General features: G+C 35.2%; 1 protein-coding gene across 1 annotated transcript in view; it reads right to left on the bottom strand.

The window, feature by feature from the left end:
- Positions 1 to 299: 299 nt before the first annotated feature.
- SGCZ (sarcoglycan zeta) overlaps positions 300 to 23,322 on the bottom strand; it is a 394,222-nt gene continuing 371,199 nt past the window's right edge. Inside the window, exons 7-8 of the mRNA XM_066548397.1 lie at positions 12,828 to 12,951; positions 300 to 731 (exon numbers count right to left, since the gene is read on the bottom strand). Coding sequence (XP_066404494.1) covers positions 513 to 731; positions 12,828 to 12,951 — 343 coding nt within the window. The 3' untranslated portion in view covers positions 300 to 512. The remainder of the gene's footprint in view (positions 732 to 12,827; positions 12,952 to 23,322) is intronic.

Raw genomic sequence — 23,322 nt, 5'->3', positions numbered from 1 at the left:
TTAAAATTTTAAAATTCAGGGATAAAAGTTTACTTCCAAAAAGATGAATGGAAAATTGTGCTTTCAGACAGTAAGTTATTTATCATACAGGGGGAACCAATTCATCTCACCATCAGATTCTGGGTAAATTAATGTACTCTCTCTCTCTGTCTCTCTCGATATATATTTATGTGCAGTTCATATCCAGGTCCTGCAAAAATCTAAAACTATGTGCTTCACTTCAAGTAGCAAAGGCACCTGTGTTATTGTCCCTTTTGGAAAATAAGGTGATCTTATGTTCTAGGTTTCCTGATGAAGAATACATTGTTTTGTGGATCTCTCTCCCATCTCTGTGCTGAGTGGCAGCACAAACCACAGGAGAAGGCAGCGCTGAACTCCTGCTTACAGTGGAAGAAGTTGCTCTGCAGGCCGCTTGGAGCGTCGGGCTTGTCACAAGGGAAACCGAACTGAACTGTGAAGCAGAGGGATAGTAACCAAAGGCTATTCTGGTGTGAGGATAAGACGGAGTCCTTCTAGCTCCACAAGCAGATGTTGCTACTGGATTGACATGTGGAGCCTGCTCCTGCTGGGGACAGGTAGAGTTTACCATTGGGACAGGCGCAGAGCTCATAGATAGTCTGGCGAGGAGCTGAAGAGCTGGGTGAGGAGGAGGAGGAGGAGAAGGAGGAGGAGGATGAAAAGGACCCCACTGGTAGATTTCCCAGGCGGATTGTATCTGCGTTTAAAAATATCTAAAAAGAGGGAGAAAAAAAAGAATACATAAATTTCTATCAGCAGTGAGACATATTTTAAAGAAGTGCTTTGAGCCAGCTGTGAGTTTCTAGAAATATATTTTAAATTTTAGAAATATTTTATTAGAAGTATTATAAAGATATATTAGAAATTACTCTTTTTAGAAGTAAAAAAGCTGTAGGCATTTATTGTTTTTCATCTCCGTGTAGTCATTTCTGCATTAATAGTCATTATGACAATATATGCAATTACTTCATCGACATGTTTATTCAGGTACAAATATTTTTATTAAAAAACATTTAGACAAGATTCTTGAGTAGGTTGAATTTTCACTTGAACATTTTATAATTAACATTTATTCATTCATGGCAGCAGCACATACTTGCTCTGGCAGAATTTGTATTTTAATAAGTGTGAAGTGATATTAAAGCACATTCCCCAGTGTGTTCCTGTAAGCAGTTGAAAATATGTGCTGAACTGTGCTAAATTGTAGGGGCTTAACAATAGTTACTTCCAGAGAATAATTAAATGAGGTTACAAAGACATATGCACAAAATAAAGAGCTTTTTTGACCTAAATTAAGAGGAGGAAAGATTTCAGGTTAGTCTTATTAAGAACGCGATCAAGATATTCCCATTTGGTTTTGAACATTGTGTATGATTAAAAATATTGTGGGGTTTTTTTCAATATGTCTTGGAAATAACATGAGTCAGTATGAAACTGTAGATACCAGTAACATTAATGAATCTCTGTTGAGTTCTCCAAAACTTATACTTACATTTGCAGAAAACTGCATGTCTTCTACTGATTCAAACAGATGAGTGTCCAGCTGCTCAGAATTTTTTTAAATTTAAATTTTATTTTATATATTTTATTTTATTTTAATTTATGGAAAGAGTAAATAAGAGCTAAAGTAAAACCAGCCATTATCTCAGGAGCAGACTAAGAACTTCTAGAAGAAAGGTAACAAATCAAAATGACATTAAGCTCTGGAGGTGACACTTGAAGCTTAGGAAAACGTGAGTTCCTTAAACACTTGCTAATGTTTTTTATATGTTATCTAAAATCAATGAAGCCAACTTGACGTCATTGTACCACAATGTTCACAGTACATGTAAAGATCCAAAAGAAATATGGGAAATATTGCTTTTTTTATTCTGTAGGAGACAAGCATTATTTTATGATAAAATAAGTGGTATATGGCAGCAAAGCAGTGCAGAAACACTACTGAGCTCCGGCCGTAGAGAAGTCAGGAATAGCGGGCTGGGAAAAAAAATAAAGTGTCTAGATAAAATTCCATACAGGGATTGATGCATATTCATGTTTCAATCCACAGCAGAAGCACTGTAAATGACTGGAATTGTTGAAGGTAATATAGTTTGAAAGTAGCCCCAAACACTAAAACTCTCCATCACTGTAAGTTCTCTAGCTCCCACAGTAATCATACTGTCGTGGAAGGAAATATTCACCAAAAGGGACAGAAAGGGAGAATCTCAGAGGCAAAGGTGACATCTGCATGTCACAATGCCTTCTTTAATTCACATTGTGACTGACAGAGGAAGTGATCACAAAACTAAAATGTAGCGAACTATTACCTTTGTTTTGTAACTTCCATAACAAAAGAATGATGTATTTAGACACACAATGTTGCCTGGAAATTCCAGTATTACAGACCTGAGATAATTAGTAGTCACAACCCATGAAGAAATAGTTTTTATGTAAGAAATGTGGATGGTGTTGGCAACACTTTAATAATGTTTTGCTAGAACTACAACTGAAAAAAAAGATTACACATGTTAAAACATTCATCTCAGCTAAGAGTAAATGTGAAAGTAACTATGGCAAATATAATATGAAAACAAAATAACAGATGGGAAAAAAAGAGTTTAATAACAAACTAGAAACTAGGAACTGGTAAAATGTGGGAAGGAAACAAAGGACGCAATAATGAATGGAGTGACAAGTAATTAAAAGTACTCTTTCACTTCTCATATCAAGCAAAAACAAATGGTAACAGGTCTATTATTAAAGTAGTAAGAGCAGAGATATCAATAGCATTGCATAAAAATCCAGTAGCATTTAACAATGCAAGGTCTGTGTAAGTATATCTTTTGTACTAAATAATGCTCAGCATAGTTCTGTACTTGGAGAAAGATCAAAAATTGATGTCAGAACATGACTGTGATAAAATACTTTCAATTTCAACAGTAATTCAACAGGATATTAAACTGGAGCCGGTAATGGCACATACGCTTAATCAGCAGTTCTTGATAACTTTTAACAAATACAGCTAAAAAAAATCTGAGTGGCCTTTTGGATTTCTAATACTGACTTTCAGTAAGCCTTGTGCCATGGTTTAACCCCAGCCAGCAGCCATGTGCCACACAGCCATTCACTCATTCACTCCCCCACCAGAAAGATCAGGAAGAGGTTGGAAGGGTAGAAGTTGGAAAACTCATGGGTTGAGATAAATACAGTTTAACAGTGAAAGCTATGCACACAATCAAAGCAAAATAAGGAATGAATTCACTGTTTCCCATGGGCAGGCAGGTGTTCAGCCATCTTCAGGAGAGAAGGGCTCCATCATGTATAATGGTGACTTGGGAACACAAACATGAGCACTCCAAAGGCCCTTCCCCTTATTCCTTCTTCCCACAGGAGCTTTATATAGAGAGACTGATGTCTCCATTATATATGGAACACGGAATGTCCTTTCAGTCAGTTGCGGTCACCTGCCCTGACTGTGTCACCTCCCAGCTTCCCATGCACCCCCCGTCTCCTCCCCAGCATGGCAGGATGAAAATCAGAAAAGTCCTTGGGTCTGTGTAAGCCCTGCTCACCAATAACAAAAACACCTCTACATTATGAACCTTGTGTTCAGCAGAAATCCAAAACACAGCCCCATACAAGCCACTGCGAAGAAAATAAACACTGTCCCACAACACAAAACCAGCACACAAAGCACAGCCTCATACCACCTGCTGTGAAGAAACACTGTCCCAACCAAAACCAGAACACCTTGATATACTTGGAATACCAAAGAAGAAAAGAAAAATACTATTTCTATGGAAGCTGGAGACATTAGAATATCATATATGCAATAACAAAAAGCACTCCAGTATAGAAGACAAGCGTGTAAGGCAACCCATCAAAATACAGGATGAGGTCTTCATACTTTTGGCAGATTGTGTGACTGACCATTTTAACAGCTTAGCTGCAGTCATGATGGGGAAGGTTCATGAGAAATCTGTAATACAAAATTAAAGGGTTTCTAAAAGACCTGTCTTGATTCAAACAAAAATTAACTCAAAAAATCCGAGATCCTATGTGTCACAGATCTGGCTGGAGTTAAATCTCTTGAAATTTATTCTATTATTTGCTGTGAGCTCAATAATTTTTCTTTTTGTTTACATCAGGACAGCTACACTTCTACAATCTATCATTGCAGGTGTTCTGTAGTGTACTGCTCTAAGACTTTATTCTAGAGCACTTTACTCTGGTGTGCATTACAAAGTAGCTCAGTTATTTTACTCATTAAATGAAATTATCTTTAATAAGCATAGCTGTGCAGGCTTTTCCATTGGTATTTACAAATTTCAATCTGTGATGTACAACAGTCCAGGTTTATCTGGTATCATAATCCAGCATGGTAGCTATCCAGGCCTGTCCCAGCATGCATCCCAGAGCATCTGGTGAGCAATGTGGGTACTAGGATGTGGTGTCTGAAAAAATTGAACTGGCTTCTTGAGAGGGTTATATCTGCTGCAGTGAATCCAATTTAATCCCATCCCTATAGCTACACCCTGGTGAAGCCTGTGTTGAAGAGGATTAATAAAGATGGTTTAAAGCCAGTATTAAAATCTACCTTGTACATATGCTGTCAGGGTTATAAATGAAAGACAAAATTTAGAGATGCAACATTGCTATCTATTAGTTAAGCAGGAATCCAAATATACTGCCAGAGTAACCCAACACATTAGGAATTTCAGCATTCATATTTGAGGTTCTGTTTTCTGTCCTCTGATCTGCTAAACCAGAAATTCATGGCTGAAAAGTCCTCCAACGCCAGCAAAACTTAAACTACTTACTGTTTTATGCCTGATGTTATCAGGTGTTTAAAGAGAAAGGAAGAAGTGGCAAGAGAAAAAATTAAACAGTATGTTTCTAGGGAACACTGCTGCTAGATGACAGTAGTTAATGTGTACATGGCCTTTCTCTAATCTGTTCTGCTGTGAGAGGTATGAGATAAGCCACTTAATACCTCACATGCATCAAGGCAATGTAGGCCAGTCATAGTCTTTCTGAGAGTCTCACTCCTCAGCAGATAAATAGGCACAAATAAAACCAAAGCCTTCATTCATTCTTGAAACATTGTAGGAGACTGATGGACAGATTGCAAGATGGAAAAGGCAGCTGCTTCTCAGAGAAATGTTATTTCATGGAGAGCAGAATGGTGAGCAGCATCATGCTCTCTAAATACTTAACCTTTAGAAATCCCAGATCATTGCTTTGTCATGTGCATCTTAGTACAGAGAAAAATATATTAGTGCTAAATTGATTAAAAGTAGATCTGATTTCTGACTAATTAACCAAACTGAATCAGCCTTGTGTATGTGATAAGAATGGAAAAATGGTATACACTTTTTATATGCAGTTTTTGCTAATGAAGATCTGCCTTTCTCCTGCTCATCAGACTGTATTGTTAATCTGAACATTGAGAGGGAAAGGGAGAGGAGGGCAAGCCAGAAAATATAGATTATTGATGAAACAAAGAACTAAATTGAAGGAGTAAACTTTCAGTGGGAAATATGTAGGCGTGAGGTAAAAACATCAAATACTTGTACAAGCCTTCAATACAGAGGTATGAACCTGTCTTCTATAAAATTCTCTAATGGGTCTTAGTCAAGACAGCAAATGACAGTTTAAGTTGACACAGCCAAATTAAAAATTTAGGATTTATAGACAATGAAGAATTTTATGTATCCATGAACTCTTTGACTAAACAGGCAACTCTATAGGGCTGCAAAGGCATATTTCAGGTCTAATGTAGATAAAAAATGGCAGGAAACTGGAGGAAGTGTGAAAGAAAAGAAGGAAATCTGATAGGTAGGTATTAATCAACCAGCATGAGAAGACGCTGTAGTGATGTCTCACTAAATAAAGTTTTTGGATTCCCTTAAATATTCAAGTATTCTGAATTACAGGAATGCAAGGTTTGGTCTTAGTCTTTTTGCTATTCTGCATAGGCTATCAGAAGCATCCTACAAAGAAGATTATACAGATTAGGTCACTAGATTCAACTATATAATTTTCATATGCTGATGTGTTTCAACATTCAAGGTTAAGATGAACTATAGCATAAATTGAAGTACTTTAGTTTGCATGGACCATTTATTCTAACACTTATCTGTGGCTTTCATTAAATCTAAATGATAGTTCTGAGAAAAAGAACAAAAAGTCATAATGAAAAATTAAAATATTAACTTGATAGCATGTCTACTGGAAAATTTAAGCACATGGTGGCACAATATCTGGAACCATATTGGTCATAATGATTACTTGTTTTGAGGAACAGTTAAACAGTGAAATTAATGTAATGGCTGAAATAAAACTGAATATAATAAACATTCAGAGAAGACCAAAATATCTAGTAAAAACTATGTATTGAAAATGTTTTCTTTACAGTGCTGGGATCAGTTGACCAGAAGACAAATGAGACCCTCAGGCCTAAGAGTGGCCTGGTGTGGTGAGTGTTCTTTTTCTAAAGATTATACCTGGTACACCTGTGCACAGCCACCCTGGCAGCATTGCCCCCATTCCCATCTCCATGTTATGACTACAACCACTGACAACTGAAAGGGATTTGAAAAATAACATATGCATACATTAAAAATAACATTGTACATCAGTGAAGTGTACAGTTCATTCTTGAATGGAAGAATTTATGTTTTCACTCATCAGTACCAAAGAGATGTTTGTGAGGGTAAGGTTTCATTTTAAGTACAAATTTTTTGTAAATTTAATACACAAAAGTATATATTGGTACTTCTGAGTTATAACCCCAATACAATAAATGGGTCCCTACTGAAGAAAAGCCCTTTCAGGTGTATTTATTCTTTCTGTTACAGAAATAATTTTCAGTCTTTGCAAATTCATTCAATTTTTGATAGATGTGACTTCTTTGTGGTTTATGTACACAATCCAGAAAAGAAAATGTACTTGAAATATTTGTGCTTAATTTACAGAGTACAAAAAATTAATTACCATTTAAATAATCATTAGAAAATACATTATATTAAAAATATATCATAAATTATTAATGGCCATTTTTACCTTTCTAATAAAATTTCTTATGGTGTGAGTCTTGAAAATTTAGCCATGAAAAAACGTTTTAAATATGGGTTTTGTCAGTTAAATTGCTTTGCTTTTGTATTTTTCATTGTAAACTGGTAGAGAACAGTGTATTTTTTCTATAAATAAATTACACATGAATAACTGGTTTGAAAATGAAAGTGGTTTTTTTTTTAAATATGCATTTGATTTTAAGTATCTGTCAAAACATCCTAATAGAATTTTTTAAACCTATAATTAAAAAAATACAGAAAAAATCCCTTCATTTTCACTAATCTCTTTCTTCACAGAAAACTGTAAGAAGTCAACTGTTTAATACCATGAAAAAGGCTTTGAAAACAAAATACATCACATGTATTAGATAATTTTTGATAAATAAAGAGTGACTCTTTGAACTCTAGAGCCTGCTATTGCTTATTGTCTAATGAACTCAATTCATGCGTACAAACATTTAATTTTTTTTTGCAGACATTTAATCTCAGACAAACATAACTTGGTTGAATTGAACTCATCTATGAAATAATTTTTTCTTTGATCAACCGTTCCTCCATAGTTATGGCAAGCAGCATGTACAACATGATAATTCCATTTCAGTGTATCTACTTAATTTAAAAAGTCCTGTTTCTTTTTTGTTTTCTATTTCAGAACACAAAAAACATCCACAAGAATGCCACCAAATGCTTTAAAATGGTATAGTTACTTGAGCTTACAAGTGAAGATTACTGTTTTATTGAATATTAATAAATCTTAATTAATAATCTCTGTGTTAAATGCATCTCCTGGAATTAGAACTGGATAGGATCATACATCAAATGTTAGTACTATATGCATTTGTTAGGCTCTACAAAATAATATTATCTGTGTGTTTCATTAAATGTGCTCTGCTAAAATAGTAAATATAAACTTGGCCTCTTGTCTGCCCCACTGATTTTGAGTGAACTTTATCTGTTAAAGAATATTGCTCATTTTAATGTGACAGCTATAAGCCTTACCATAATGAGGGATCAGCCTCATTATGCCAGACACAACAATATATACTCTACAAATGATACTATGATAGAGTGTAATTTGGCAGGGAAATACAAGGGCATAAAGAGGTAAATAGGGAAAAGGTCATAGACAAGGTGATTATTAAGAATATATTTGTAAAAATGAGAAGCCTCTGTACATCTTTCTCCTTTTATTGACTTAATCTTTGGCAGTCAACAGGATGCAATGAAAGTGAAGAGTCTAACTTGCATAGAAGCTCCTTGGAAAGACATATAGCAGCTGCTCAAGATTCCCAAGAGCTGAGCCTACTTAGCAGCCTTCTGCTTCAGAGACTGCTGCAGCCAATACCCCAGAGTGCTGGGCAGCCCTGCAGAGGGGTCTCAGCAGGCTGGAGAGATGACAGAGAGAAATGTTCTGGAATTCAGCAAAGGCAAGTGCAGGGTCCTGCACCTGGGGAGGAGTGACCCCATGCACCAGCACAGGCTGGGATTGACCTGCGGGAAAGGGAAGGACCAGGGGGTTCTGGTGGGACCCAGCTGCACAGGGAAGGACCTGGGGGTTCTGGGGGACAACAAACTGTCCATGAGCCAGCAGTGTGCCCAGGGGATGAGAAGGCCAATGGTGCCCTGGGGGGCATTAGGAAGAACATTGCCAGCAGGCTGAGGGAGGTGATCCTGCCCCTCTACTCAGCCCTGGTGAGGCCACATCAGGAGTGCTGTGCCCAGCTCTGGGCTCCTCAGGACAAGAGAGACAAGGAGCTCCTGGAGCAGGTCCAGTGGAGGGCAACAAAGATGAGTGAGGGATTGGAGCATCTCTCTTGTGAGGAAAGGCTGAGGGAGCTGGGCCTGTTCAACTTCAAGAACAGACATCTGGGAGGGGACCACATCAATATCTATGAGTATCTGCATGAAGGGTCTCAGAGAATGGGTCCAGGATTTTTTTGTGGTGCCAAGCAACATGTTAAGAGGCAATGACTAGAAAATCTTTCACAGAAACTTCCACCTAAATATGAGAAGGAACTTTACTGTGTGGGTGACTGAACACCATAGCAGATTGCCCAGAAAAGTTGTGGATTTTCCCCCGCTGGAGATATTCAGGAACCATCTGCACACAATCCCATGTGCTCTAGAATGACCCTGCTTGAGCAGAGCAATGGGAGCAGATGACCCATTTTGGTCCTCTTCCAAATTCACCCATTCTCTGATTCTGGATGGTCAAGACTATTACAATTAATTGTTAGGCCAATGAGTGGATACCATCAAACAGACCTTTCAGCTTGCTATCTTTATACAATTGTTTCAGGTTTAATTTGAACATTTTTATGTCTAGTAAAATCAAGTATCCACAGAATTCAAATTTGATTTGTACTTTTGCGTTACACTCTTATTTGAAAAAGCAGTAGTGAACTACCAGTCATTGCGCTGAATTTCCAGACAAGAAATGATCTTTTTCTTATTATGTGAACCAGTGGATTCTGCTGTAGCCTGGAGCTTCACATTTCACGTTCCTTGTAAATGATTGCTGCTTTAAACCATTGGTTATGGTTTATTTATAGAATAATAGATAGTTCACAATTAAATGCCAAGTTATAATTGAATCAAAGGATTCTGCTGATGCCTCAGCTCACAAGGGTGCAGCTCAAGAGCTTTAGAAAGGGCAGCAGAATCTGAATCTAAATTACAGCCACCAGTATTCAGTCTGGGATCACACACTATGATGTGTAATAGGGCTAAAAGGATTATTATAATACTGCAGTAAATAAAAAGAAAATGTATCAAACAGCAGAATTCAGGATGCTTGCAGAGGCATTCAGTTTGTGATGTGGGAGGCTAAAGATTATACTGCATAGAAATAAAGCTAGAGGAAAAGTATTTTATAAACACATTTATGTTCTTAAAAATATTCTGAAGTTATTCTTAAATAAAAGGAAAACCTATTTTTCATAGTTAGTAAATGCATAATGCTCTGTAACATGGCTATAAGTGGTTGATTCCAGGTGCCACATAGCCATTTACAGTCATAATAGGGCAACAACTTTGCTCGAGAAAGAAAATATGAATTCACATATCTTTGATGAGTTTTTGAAAAAGCTTTCAAACATTAAAAAATTAAATTTCACTAACTAGAATAAAAATGGTACAAAAGCCTTTGCATGTCTTTCTAGTACAAATTGTCATATTATGAAAATGGTTCACAGATCCAATTCACAAAGACAACACTAATTTATTTGTGGAGGAAACCTGACTTATAAGGCATTCAATTCTTAAGCTAAAATGATTATTTTTAATACAGATACTTTGTCATTTTAGAATGCGTTTTCTTAAAAATGAATAATGAGAAAACCTTTAAGCATTTTGTTGTACTGTCTGCTAATATGGTTTATCTGTTGGGCTGTAAGCAGGAAAAGCAATCAATATTTTGTTGTGTAGATGTTTAATCCATCAGATGTTTACCCTGGTTCCTCACATCAGGCTGTAATTAGTCCAGCAATTCCCTAACGTGGCCATAGTAACTTTGCACAACAGCTAATGCTCTGGTGCCTGTCATATGACTTCCAAGGTGTTTCTGTATTTTCCTCTAACCCTCTCCAGTGGAAGAGCTTAAACAGTGGACTGTAGAGGCATTGGTCAGACTGCAGAATAGAATTTCTCTGTGGGTTTTGGCTACAGTTCATTTCAGATCTTACTGAAATTGCAAGTATCCAAGACTTTGAACTTTGTCATATGTATATTTATTGAACACTTCATTGGTAAAGAGTGGAGAAAGGTTGGTAATTTGTTTTCTGATAATTTTCAATCTAACATCTGTGTAGGAAATCGTAGATGTGCAAAGTCTTATCACACAGATAAAATAATGATTTTTAATAAGAAGGTCAGAAAAGTCAGCTTTTCACTGGTATTTTTTTACTATAAAACATTTGATAGTGAATTGAATTCCAGTTCTGAATAATACATAATATAGTCATTATATTTTTTCTTGGATTCCCATTGTCAAAGTACAACTGAGGTCACAGGACATTGTTTCCAAAACTACTTTTCCAACAAGATACACTAAATACTTAAGAAAAATGAGAAGTCATGCAAATAAATTGCAATGTTGATCTAGAGAAAAAAACCTGATGGTTTCACAGATTAAATATTTGCATGAAGAGGTGCATGAGGCAAAACAAAGAGAATATAGAAACAAGCATTGCCTAAAGCATAATGGGAGAGTACAGAATGGTAACGGTCTTTCTGTTGGCTTCTCTTTTTTTAACTTTAATTTTTATTCAAGTTTAACTTTTCCCCTCTGGCAATATCATGAAAAGAAAGAACAAAGAAATACATTCTATTTGTAAAATTTATCTTAATACATTTAGGAAACACAATAGATATGGCCAGGTAGGGATTTATGAAAGGGAAAACAAGAGAGGTTACAGGAAGCTGTAGACTCAAAAAATACCCACAGAAAGGACAATGATGAGGTAGGACAATATTTGCTATTAAAGGAGGATTAGATTTTTTATTTTATATCAGCAGTGTTAGGAAACAGTAAGAGAGGCAGTAAGTAAGGATGAGAGACTGGGGGAAGAGCTAATTTTGTACAAACTCAGAAATAAGGTGGGGAATGTGGTATATAAATATTTGAGACTCTGAATTAGGAAAACATAGTGCTTTAATTATGCTGGATGGATACTTACATGAATAAAAAAATGTTATCAAAATAGGTTTTTGATGCAATATTTTGGCCAAAATGTTCCTATCTTCACTCTAATGCAGAGTGTGCATTCCAGGGGACTATCTGCCACAGATGTAAATGTTGGTTTTGTTTGGTTTTGCTTATGTTGGATAGTATGCAAAACATCTAGAAACATTTGGTAGAGAATACAAAACAAAAACACAAAAGGCAAAAAAAAATTCTAAAGAGCTGCATTCATAGTGAGATATTTACATTATGGATTTCCAAAAATGGTGCACTGTAGCAAGCCCCTCTGAGAACAATTCGAAAATCTATAAATTTCTCCAAAGTGCCTAATAGAAATCTGAGAGCTCCTGATAGCCTTCAACAAGATCTTTGCTTTTTATTTTAAATGTTATATCATTTTACGGTCTAAAGATGAAAGGACTCCCATACCAGAAATCCGTCATACATTTCTGTAATTAATAGATTGCCATCCCAACAAGTGACCCAATTTTGAATAATTTGCATGTGTTCACACAGGTTTACACATGAAGAATCTTTACCAAAGCCTTTTTATGCCAATTACTTATCACTGATATCTGAAACAAGACACTAATGAAACAGGAGAGAACATATGATGGAAGTACTCTGTCTCTCTTACAGAGCTAGTAAAAGATTAAGCAGTTAAACCACAGGTAGAGCAAATGTGTTAAACCTCTTATTCATGGTTTATGATGCATTAATCTAAATTAATCCAAACTTCTCTGTTTTATTTTGACAGATTAATCCAAGTTATTTTTTGCCAGTATCATGTAACCAACTCTGTTTCCATGGAAGGTTTTTCTTTGATTCTTAATTTACAAGTAATTTTGATCTGCATCAACTAAGTTTATTTTCAGTGTGAATGAAACTTATGGATTCAAATATTAGTTAAAAAGGAAATAAGTATTAATAGTTGAACAAGCTAAACCAAAATTACTTTAACAAAGGCAAATGCAGAACACTTTTTATGTTGTTTACCTTGCTGCTGAATAAACCCTCTTCACATTGTGTTATGCCAGGCAGAGATGCAGAACATTGCTGGCTGAACTTACCTCCCCTTCTGTGGACTGCAAGTGCAGTTCTTTCCTACAGGTAGCCTTTAAGTCTCCTGCAGCTGCGTTGACTTGCACTCCCCTGGGCGCTTCCATCACCAAAGATCTAGTAGGAGATTCAAGTCTAAAAGACAAAAACAACCACTGAGAAAAAAATGCACTGAATTTGACCACCAAAAACTCCCCAGCCTCAAAACCCACGATGCAGGTAGATATCAACATATTTTGAAAGGTAACAAAGGAAAACCAGATTATATGTGTGATTCTATGACTGCCTTTTATGATACAGAGAAAGAAAAATGTTAAGCATTTAAGAATATACTGATAGAAACTTATCTGCTTAGTGATGCTTTCTGGCACTAGCACTTAATGCATCCCACTGTACTAATACTGAAATATAGGTACTTGAGAATCTACACAGCTCTGTTAATGCTTCTGTAACGAGAGTTTAATACAAAAATCTTCTTAGTGACTGATGACAAATGTTTAACAAAATAAAGAGAAAACAAAACCCTTAAATGTTTTAAATGATGTGAAACTGGTTAAAATTATTTTGCCTTGAGAGACTCATTCATGTTTTGGGTATGTTTAGCAGCTTCATGTATGAAGAGAGGAAAAGAAAATCTGTTATGTTGCTATTATTTGGGGGGCATTGTATGGTTTTTCTGTTCTCTAAAATACTCATTACCTTCATATAACCCTGTTCTAATAGGGTTAAGACACACATCACTGCTTCTTTGTACCTTTACTCAAAGCAATTCTTGTTCTACTGTCAGTCTTTCTGCTTCTCGCTCCTCTATGCTCAAGATTCTCCATCAGCCTTAATGCAGAGCTATGATACTTTCCTAGCTGTGCTTTCTCACAGTATTGCAGAGATTTCTCTTGAAAGGGAAGTACTAATGCAAAGATTTTGTAGAAAACATGCTCACATGCTGAATAGGGAAAATGACAGGATGAAGACTGTACTGAACTAGGAAACAATAATTCAGATTCTGATTGTGTTCAGTTGTAGACATTGCATAGCACATAAGGGAGGGAGACAAAATTTTTTATCTGTTTATAACTTAGTAATATAATAGCAGGACCCAGTTCCATTTTACCTGAACAAAGGTTTTTTGTAAGATGAAGTATGTTAATAATAAAAGCGTCTAGACTGAGTAGCTTGAAGAAAACACTGTATTTCCCTCTTTAGCAAAGTGGCCATAGCTATCCAAGAATATAATGAAGTATTAGATGTATAATGAATTTGGTGCAGAAAAGCCAGATACATTTTGTCAAGCAATGGAACAAGAGAATTTCAAAGTATTTTAACTATTGCATTTTTTAAGTACAGAGAACAGCACTGTATTACCATTTTAAAACCAAGGTGCCACATTTACATGCAAAGAAAGTCACTGAGATAGCGCCTGTGAAATATTTCTGTTTGTTGCATGTCACTGACTCAACAGGGAAAGGAAAAAAAAGAAATGGAAAAAAAAAAAAACCAAAAAGAAAAGAAAATAAAAACAGAAAAAACAAAAGAGAAAAAAACTTATTAAGCAAACAAAATGGAGCTATTAAAATCAGGTGTCCAGATAGAGAAAAACACAAGTTTAGATACTGATATGAAAAAAAAAATACATGGGATGCATATAGATAGGAGCAATAGAAAAATATCTATGTCTGCTACTGCTAGGGCGTTTTCTTTTTTTTTTTTTATGCATTGTAGGGAGAAGTTGATAGAAGGTTCTGCAGTTCTTTGTACTGGGGAAGAATCTAAATATCATGAATTATTTTATGACATACACAAGTGCTTTTCAGGTGCTGATTTGTGAACTTCTGATGGCTGCAGGACGGCAGAAAAAGAACTTCCAGAATATTTTTTGAATTATGTAAATTAGGTTTCTGAAAGTACTCCATTGCCTTAATGAGTTTTTACCTTGAACTTACAAGGAAACTGAATGGTATAAATGTTAAATGATTTTATTCTTCTATTCCATATTTTTCAGCAGCTTATCATTGTGATTTATAATCTACTTTACAGGAATATTAACATTTATTTCTCCATGGTTTCAGATGCCATTTCATAATCATAAAGACAAAAGTGTTCTTAGCTACATTTATTGCATTGAATCCATGTGTCTTAGCCAAGTCAAAAATATTTCTGGTTTCATAACACCCAAATCCCTCAGACCTAACTAAAACTTTTCAGCAGGTGGACAATTAAAATCTGTTTAGGAACATCCATCAAGAAATATGTCTCTCTTTGAAGAATAAACTTTTGACAGTGTATAAGAGAGTTGTTTAGTCCAGTTTCATCACAGTTTTTCATGAAGTACATTTGCATAAATAACTTTATGTCTGTCTAAAAAGAGAGTATTTGGGCAATTAATTTCTCAACTTGAAAAGTTGATAATTTCAGCCTTCTCCACACCACAGAGAAGAAAATTTTTAGACAACAGAGATTCTTAGCAGTCTTTGGAAATCAAATAATGTGGTAGAAATGTCAAGGAGTTACTAACGATCATCAAGGCGGATTTTCAACCAACACCCATCTATTAGTAAAACTGAATGCCTAAATCTGTTTTACAGCTCTTATTTACTTTTCTTATTGTTATTCTCTGTCTGATCTGCATCTGAAAAGAGAATGCAGCATGCTGCTGCAAATGCTTAAGTCTATACACGTAGATTATTTCCTCAATGTTTTGAGATAAATTAGGTTTGGTATGCAGCTTCTTTATAATAATTTTTCTTTGCCATATTTCTGTACCTTTAATCTCTACTATAAACTCATTGTAACACTCCACATTGTAATGCTCATCCCCCCAAGAAAAAGTGTATTATTATAATAGCATATGGAGAATTTGCTTCCTTTCAGATTTACTGATGGCCTTTCACAGTGGCATTTACATCTATGAGTGAATCCTATTGATAAAATTAATTTTTTTTTCCCAAAAAACAAACTGCTCTGATGGAGAAGGTAACTACTGCTATTATTAGACAGAAACTACAGAACTATAGGAAAGACAAAAAGGCTTTTTAAATCAGTTTTTACATAGTATAATTGGTCAATTTGCTATGTGTGATGAAGCAAGATGATCAATTTGTAGCAGATAAGGACTTTTTCTTCTTAATTATCAGTGGTTAATTTGTGAAAAATGATAAATTTCATAAGATCAAAGCCATATGAATTTGAACTGATATAATGAAAGAACTATTGCTAGAAAAGGGAAACTTTGAAAATATCTTGAATATGTTCCTTTGAAGGTGTTAAAATATTTCTCATCAGAAATGCAGAAACATTTTTTCTTCATTTTGTATTTTCTGTTTACAAGCTGACCTAGATTGCATTAGACAAAAATAATTTAAAATATGAACCAAAAGGAAATGTTTCCTTCTGGGTTTTAAGCAATATTTTAGGTTTACCTCCTGCATATCCCTCATACTCACAGGGGATATAATTTGTCCATATTATTTTTTTTCTGTTGGCTCCTGGAAAGTATTTCTTAAAATAGAAGGAAATAGAAGATTCCCCTGTGCAGAAGCAAATAATTTATTTGCTTTCTGTCTATTTAAGCCCTATATCAAACCCATGCTACTTAGTAAAACAACTGATATAAACCTCTACCAATACCTTATTGCTTATACTATTTACAAGGTTATACATGCATATTTTACCATATATATATAAAAATAACTAAAAATATTTTGATACACTTACATGTATCAAAATATGCATTTCTTTGAGATGCATATGAATCATTGCCATAATATTTATATTTCTTGAAGCTTGTTGTATTCTTATGCTTTTAATAAATTGCTTATATTTTCAGGACGATTTATTATTATTATTATTATTATTATTATTATTATTATTATTATTATTATTATTATTATTATTATTATTATTATTATTATTATTATTGAAAAGCATGGGTAGATTTGAAGGCCTCAACATTCTTAATATTGTTTACTGATCATCATCTTTTCTTTGTTAAGAAGCAAAATTCTCATATGTTCATGAGAAACTTACTTTTATGTACATGAAAACCTAATCCTGGGCATGATTTGTCTCTGTTTTTTGAGACACACACAACTCTTATGTAACAGAGAGTTAGATAAGTGTTTTCTGAAATTAGTTTTGGCCTGAGCCAATAAATATTAACCTTTTTTTTCTCCCAGTTTCCAATTGTGCAACTCATGGATGATAGAATTAAACAAAGAGGAAACTTTCATGACTTAAAATAATAGAATGGCATTCAGTACTGCATTTCACATTATATCCATGCTCTGCATGTCACTGACTTTGGCATGTGTCAGCATGCCCTTATTATAGCTTCTAAAATTCTCACTAACCTACAAATTCACTGGGCTCAAAGATGAGTTCTAATTGCCCTGTACATGCCACAGATTTAAATCCAATAGGTCTGCATTGTCATAGCAACACCTGAAACCACTGAATATTTTAATGTTATTTGGCATAGATGATAATTCAGAAAAACAAATTCCCACATAGGGAAGTAAAGAATTTCTTCTGAGAGTATAAAAAAATATGTATTTCTTACTGAGGAGGAATAAAAAGAAACAAAAGGTCATTGAGGAGTTTTTTCAGAAGTGGTGTTAAAGGAATAGAAAGGGTTCTAGAAGAAGCATCAAGGAAAAGTGAGAAAGGCTGGAAGAAGCAAATATTTAATGCAAAAGCTTGACTAAATAAGCGGGTGATAAGAGTAAAGTTAAAGAGAACTTAATGCATGATTTTTTCCTAGCATGGGTGAAGGCATAGCCAGAATAGCTAAAGACAAGAAAGCTATCCAAATCACAAGTAATATTAAGAAGAAAACAAAACAAAAACGTAAGTGGCATCTCAGGTAGTAAAAAATCCTGCAGTCATAAGTCAACTAAAATGCAAACCTTTGAAATTAGTAGAAATGTAAGGTTTAGAACTTGAGCTTTTATTTCTCAGAGAAATACCAAAACATGCTTGAAAGTCTAAACTTCCAGGCTGTGGGAAAAAGTTCTGGATATGAGGCAATCCAAAATAGTTGCTTAAGGAAAGGTATGAGAAAAGAATTTTTCATAGACCTGACAACTTAGAGCTAACCCATTTACCCTAAATGCTTCCCTTTGCATTATCTTCCTTATTTTTATTCTCGCTTGAAACCCTTTCCATACATGCCCTGCCCTTCTGCTAAACATTCTTACATGAAGTTTGTCTTTACAGAAATAGCTCCATTACCTGAATTGTCTTTCAGAATATATTTCCTTAAAATAGAAATCCATCTTGTCAGAAAGAGATTGAAGCAGCATACCCACAGAAAATGCTCAAGTGCTTGTCAAGAGTTAGATCTGAAGATAAAGTGCCTGGGGGAGTCTGAAGAGTCTCAGTTTTGAAAACCATTAGTGATTAGGAAGTAACAGTCCAGACCACTTGTAATTGTCTAATTATATTTTCTACAGTGTTTCTCTAAGGGGTCTTAAGCTGATATAAACAGATCTATTTTAGCTGAGGCAAACTGTGACATGGCTTGATCCACATTTTGAGAAAACAGCATCTCATGGAAAACTATTCTGCTGAAAATCCTGACAGGTTTACTTCAAATGCCACAGATTAAGCATATCAGATACCTTGGAACAGATTTTCAAATGGCCCATATTTGGATTGTACTCAAAAATTCCAGGAAGAAAATTAAAAAATCAGTCAATCATAAAAAAATCAGAAAAGGCTTGGTGAGTTTACTTTCAGCCACTTTTTTAGGACAACTGCCATGTCCAAACTAGAGAGATATTTTTACTTTCTGCAATACAAAATTGAGTAGTAGATCGTGATGAAGTAAAATAACTTTTAAAATTCTTTTGGCAGCAAAGTCAAACAAATGATAAAATGTGAATTGCAGGATAAGACATGTAAAATCATTCATTTTTCTCTATGGTTTAAAATTATCTTTGGAGTTCTCTGTATAATTATAGAGATAAGCAATAGGAGCCGTTTGGTGGACTGCAGAACAAAGAGTTTCATAAACTCATGTATTCCCTGTAACTTTGAGCTTCCTCATTCTTATATCCAGTCTGTATGAGCTCCAGATCCTTTCTCTGGCTCTGACATGGTGCTAAGACAAGAACCCAAATCACACTTCTGCACTCACAACCACAACACTGCTGTAAGCTCCATGCACTGCACATGCTACAGCCTTCACCTGAACTGAAGCAAAATGTTGCAGAAGCTGAGGGTATGTGTATACAATGAGCCATGTGTATACAAATGGGTAAAGCAGGAATTACTAGTACTGTGAGCTGATCTTAGATGGGCACCAGCTTTCAGAAGACACAGAGAAACCGAAAGGTCTTCCACCTTGTGTGAAACTGCCTAACTGCTTCACAAACTCTCAGGGACATAAGAGGAGAGAATAGACAGACACAGAGCAAATTTAAGAAGCCTCGTTTTCTTGTGAAAGTGGTTAAACAGTATCACTGAAAATGGAGATACTCCCAGAAGGAAAATGGAACAGCTGGAGTGAGGAAAAAATCTCCGTGGAGAAATTTAGTATAAGGAAAGTATGAGGAAACTAAAGATTGGTCAAATGGAAAAAAAAAAAAGTAGCCCTTCTTAGTAATGCATTAGTAAGCCTGTTCACTTAGAATCAAAAGAAAGATATGAAATGAAAATATTATGTATGTTACAGAAGCATTACTTAATGACATATTGTACAACTTTTATGGAATATAAGTAGTATAACAAATCATATTTCATCAGAAAAACTACAGCAAAGTGCAGGTATGGTGGTATGGTGAAACAAGACTGTATTTAGAGTCCAAAGCATGTCAGAAATGAGTTCTGGTATCTCTAATATCTCCTGGGCATGGAGCACTGTTGCTCCATTTAAAAAGGTAGTGAAACATTTCTACCCATAGTGTCTGTGAGAATGAAAAGCTTGAACAAATTGTGGGCTGTTGTGCCTAGTCCTAGGCTGGACCTATGTGAAATTCAAATTAATTAAGCAGCAGCTTGGATCCGGAAGCAGTGTAAAAGCAACCACAGTTAAAACAAGCCTTGCAGGAGCCAAGGGCACAGAGGAGGGCACCTACTGAAACCTTCACCATCTCCCTCTGGCACTCTGAGCACTCACTGGCCGTGCCTGCTGTTAGATCTGATGCAGCTTCATGTAAACAAAGATCCTCGTCTGCCTTCACAATTATTGCAGTGTAAAGTTGCCAAGTCTTTCATTAACTCAGCACTGGGCAAATGCTTTCTACTGCTACAAGCTTTATATGGCTTTTCAAATGAGACTGATTGGGAAATATATTTACTCTCATAACCCTGTGTAGGCTGAGGCAGCTGTGCTTAGAGCCTATCTGTGGGTTCCTGAAGGCATGAGATGTCATAATCATAAAGCAAACATAACCATAAGCCCAGCAGAAAAGGACCTGGGGGTGCTGGTGACAGCGGCTGAACATGAGCCAGATGTGCCCAGGTGGCCAGGAAAGCCAATGGCACCCTGGCCTGTGCCAGCAATAGTGTGGCCAGCAGGCCCAGGGCAGTGATTGTCCCCCTGTGCTCAGCACTGGTGAGGCCACAGTTTGAATTCTGTGTCCAGTTCTGGGCCCCTCACTACAAGAAGGACATTGAGGGGCTGGAGCGAGTCCAGGGAAGAACAACAGAGCTGGTGAAGGGTCTACAGTGCAAGACATGGGAGTGGCTGAGGGAGCTGGGGTATTTTAGCCTGGACAAAAGGAGGCTCCAGTATCCTAAATTAAGCATGTGAAACTCAATGGATTTTTCTATCTCTTGTGATAGTAATATTTTTATCCTTCATATCTTGATTCCTGATAGAGCCCTTTCCCTTTCCAATGTCAAATATAATCATCATCACTGAACACTAAAGCAAATTATTCTTTCAATTTAAGAGCCATACCCAGATTAATTTGTTTCTACTCTGTCCTGTCTGCATAGCAATTAGAACCTTTCATTACTGGTTTTCTTCTCTGTTTACTTCAATATTTAAGAAAATTATATATATATATACACAGATATACACAAACACACATATATATAAATGTATGTAATGCATATTTAAAAAGAGAAGAGCACGTGTTTTTAAAAGAGAAGCTTAAATGTTGGAAATTTTTCAAACTTTACTATATCCATACCTATTTTTGTATGAACATGTATGTTAAAAAAATCATATTTTCAACAGCTACTGATAAGACTAAGCAAACAATATCCATATCAATATCCACACCCGAACAATGAAATAACTAACACAAACTATGAAAAAAATAGCAATTATTTCTATTTTGTTAAAAAAGGGTACTGAAAGTAACTAGAATCTGACATCATTAAAACAGCATAGGAAGGGACATGGGTTTTTTGCTCTGTTGCATCTAGTTTTTTATTAGGTTTTGTTTATTATTTGATTTTTGGCTCAAAAGAGCTGACCGAGTCATGAAGATTTTGTCACTCTCAACATGCTCAGATGACTAAAAAGTTAAGGTCAAAATTTGATGTGTTTTCTGGCTCCAGGCTTTTACAAAATATAATATTCTGACCTATTAGTAAACCCTCCCTTAAATGTCACAAAAGGTGTCTTTTACAAACCATCAGACAACTCTGAATGAACCAGACCTCCTCTGCAAGAGAGGAATATTTTTAATTCTTAGCAGAGGTAAAGTAGAATCCAACTATCTTGCACAGTTCCTTGCCACTTGATCAATTTTCATCTCATTATTCCCAGCATTAGCTTGCAGGATTAACTGATTGTGGTGTGCGAGGCATGACATAGAAGAGAATTTTTTTTTTTAAATTTGAACTTGTAGTTATCTCCAGAGGACAACAAAAAATCATTCATCCCCTTATTAAGGATGTTATTGAGGGCAAAGTTATCGGCATTTAACAACTGTCTGTCTATTTTGTGCATGGATATTGCCTATTAGTGCACAATATTTTAATGCACTATTGGCCAAAAACCAGTATTTGGGGAATACATTGGCAGTTTAGTTTTCCTAACTGTGTTCCTGTGAGAAACAGTAGCAAGAGAAACAGGAAGATTAAATTATTAAGATATAATTCATTTTCCAGATTCTAATGCATGAATCTTTTATGCTACTTATCCCAACTAATGAAAGTCATCTTTAATTAATTTTTGGGATTTGACACAAAGCTTTCATAAAGGATTGTATAACAGCACTGCCTGAAAGCAAAACCTTTCTAGCAATTATTTGAAAATGCAAGAAAGGAGGAAAATGACCCAAATGGTTGGACACATAGGAATTAATTACATTAGTATTCAATTCAAGTTTATTTTCACACAACAAATTTTTAATAGTAAATATTAAGGGATCTTCTCTGTATGAAGACCTTAAAATCTGGCTATAGAGCTAAGAGTGTATGAGGCAAGGTTCAGATATGTGGAGCTAATGTGAATCTGACTATATTTTTGTCTTCCTGCCCATGATGGATTAAACTAAAATCGCAGGAAGTACTATGATCCTTGTGGGTATCAAATTCTTAGACCAAATTTTCTATTTATGCTTCATTCAGAATAATCAAGGTGGTCATTATTCCATTTTTTTAAAACCAGTAGTCAATCATTTTACATATACAAGCCTATGAGTAGGTTTCCAGCATATTTTGTTTGGGAGAAAAGAGAAAAAACATCCAAGGTTTATTAATTGACCACAAATGCATATTCCAACATGAAAAATATGGGGTGAATTATACTTTAATTAATGATCTAATATATATTCCATTATCTTTCAGCCCTGTATACAATAATTCTCATAGTCTACTATATTTGCACCAGTGCACTGCAATTTGCTGTCAAATTGCATTCAGTTGTGTCCACTGAAAAAAATGAATAATATTTATTCAGCAAACTTTCTACACTCCCATTCCTTACCATTAAGTTTAACCAAAGACACAGAGATGCAGCACTTGGAAAAATACTCTAGGTGATTTTAGGACTGCCATTATTGGACACATTAGGTAAGTTTATTCTAAAACATTAAAAATTATTAGGACCCAGACCAGCCCTCTGAAATGTCCTAATAGTAATTGTCATAATTTTTAAATTACTGAATTGACTTGAGAATTTTAAAAAAGAATATGATAAGAATCCAACTAATATAGAGGAGCACATGTGTACAAAAACTTGCAGAACATAATATAGACTGAATATATTAAGAATAAATCACTTACAAGTAAGTTAAAGTTACCTGACCCAACTCCAAGGGCGTCTGTTTCTTCAATTTTTTGAATAAGAGGTATGGGTTAAAATAATTATTAATGAGAGGGCAGAAAGCTGAATGCCAAATGCTTACTAATTTAAGTCCATCTTGAAAAAATGAACTGAAGTAACAGAGGAGTTGAAATCATTAAACAACAATAGGAATCATGGCAATGAATAAAGACAAAAGACTGGAGGGGTGAATGACCTATGTGTGAATTTCAGAAGCAATATGAGGTGATTTTAACCTTACTTAAATTAATCCTGAAGACAGAGGACTATCTGTTTTACCATAC

Source organism: Molothrus aeneus, chromosome 4 (assembly GCF_037042795.1).
Source record: "Molothrus aeneus isolate 106 chromosome 4, BPBGC_Maene_1.0, whole genome shotgun sequence".
Taxonomy (NCBI): Eukaryota; Metazoa; Chordata; class Aves; order Passeriformes; family Icteridae; genus Molothrus; species Molothrus aeneus.
This window is presented reverse-complemented; position numbering and strand designations above follow the sequence as displayed.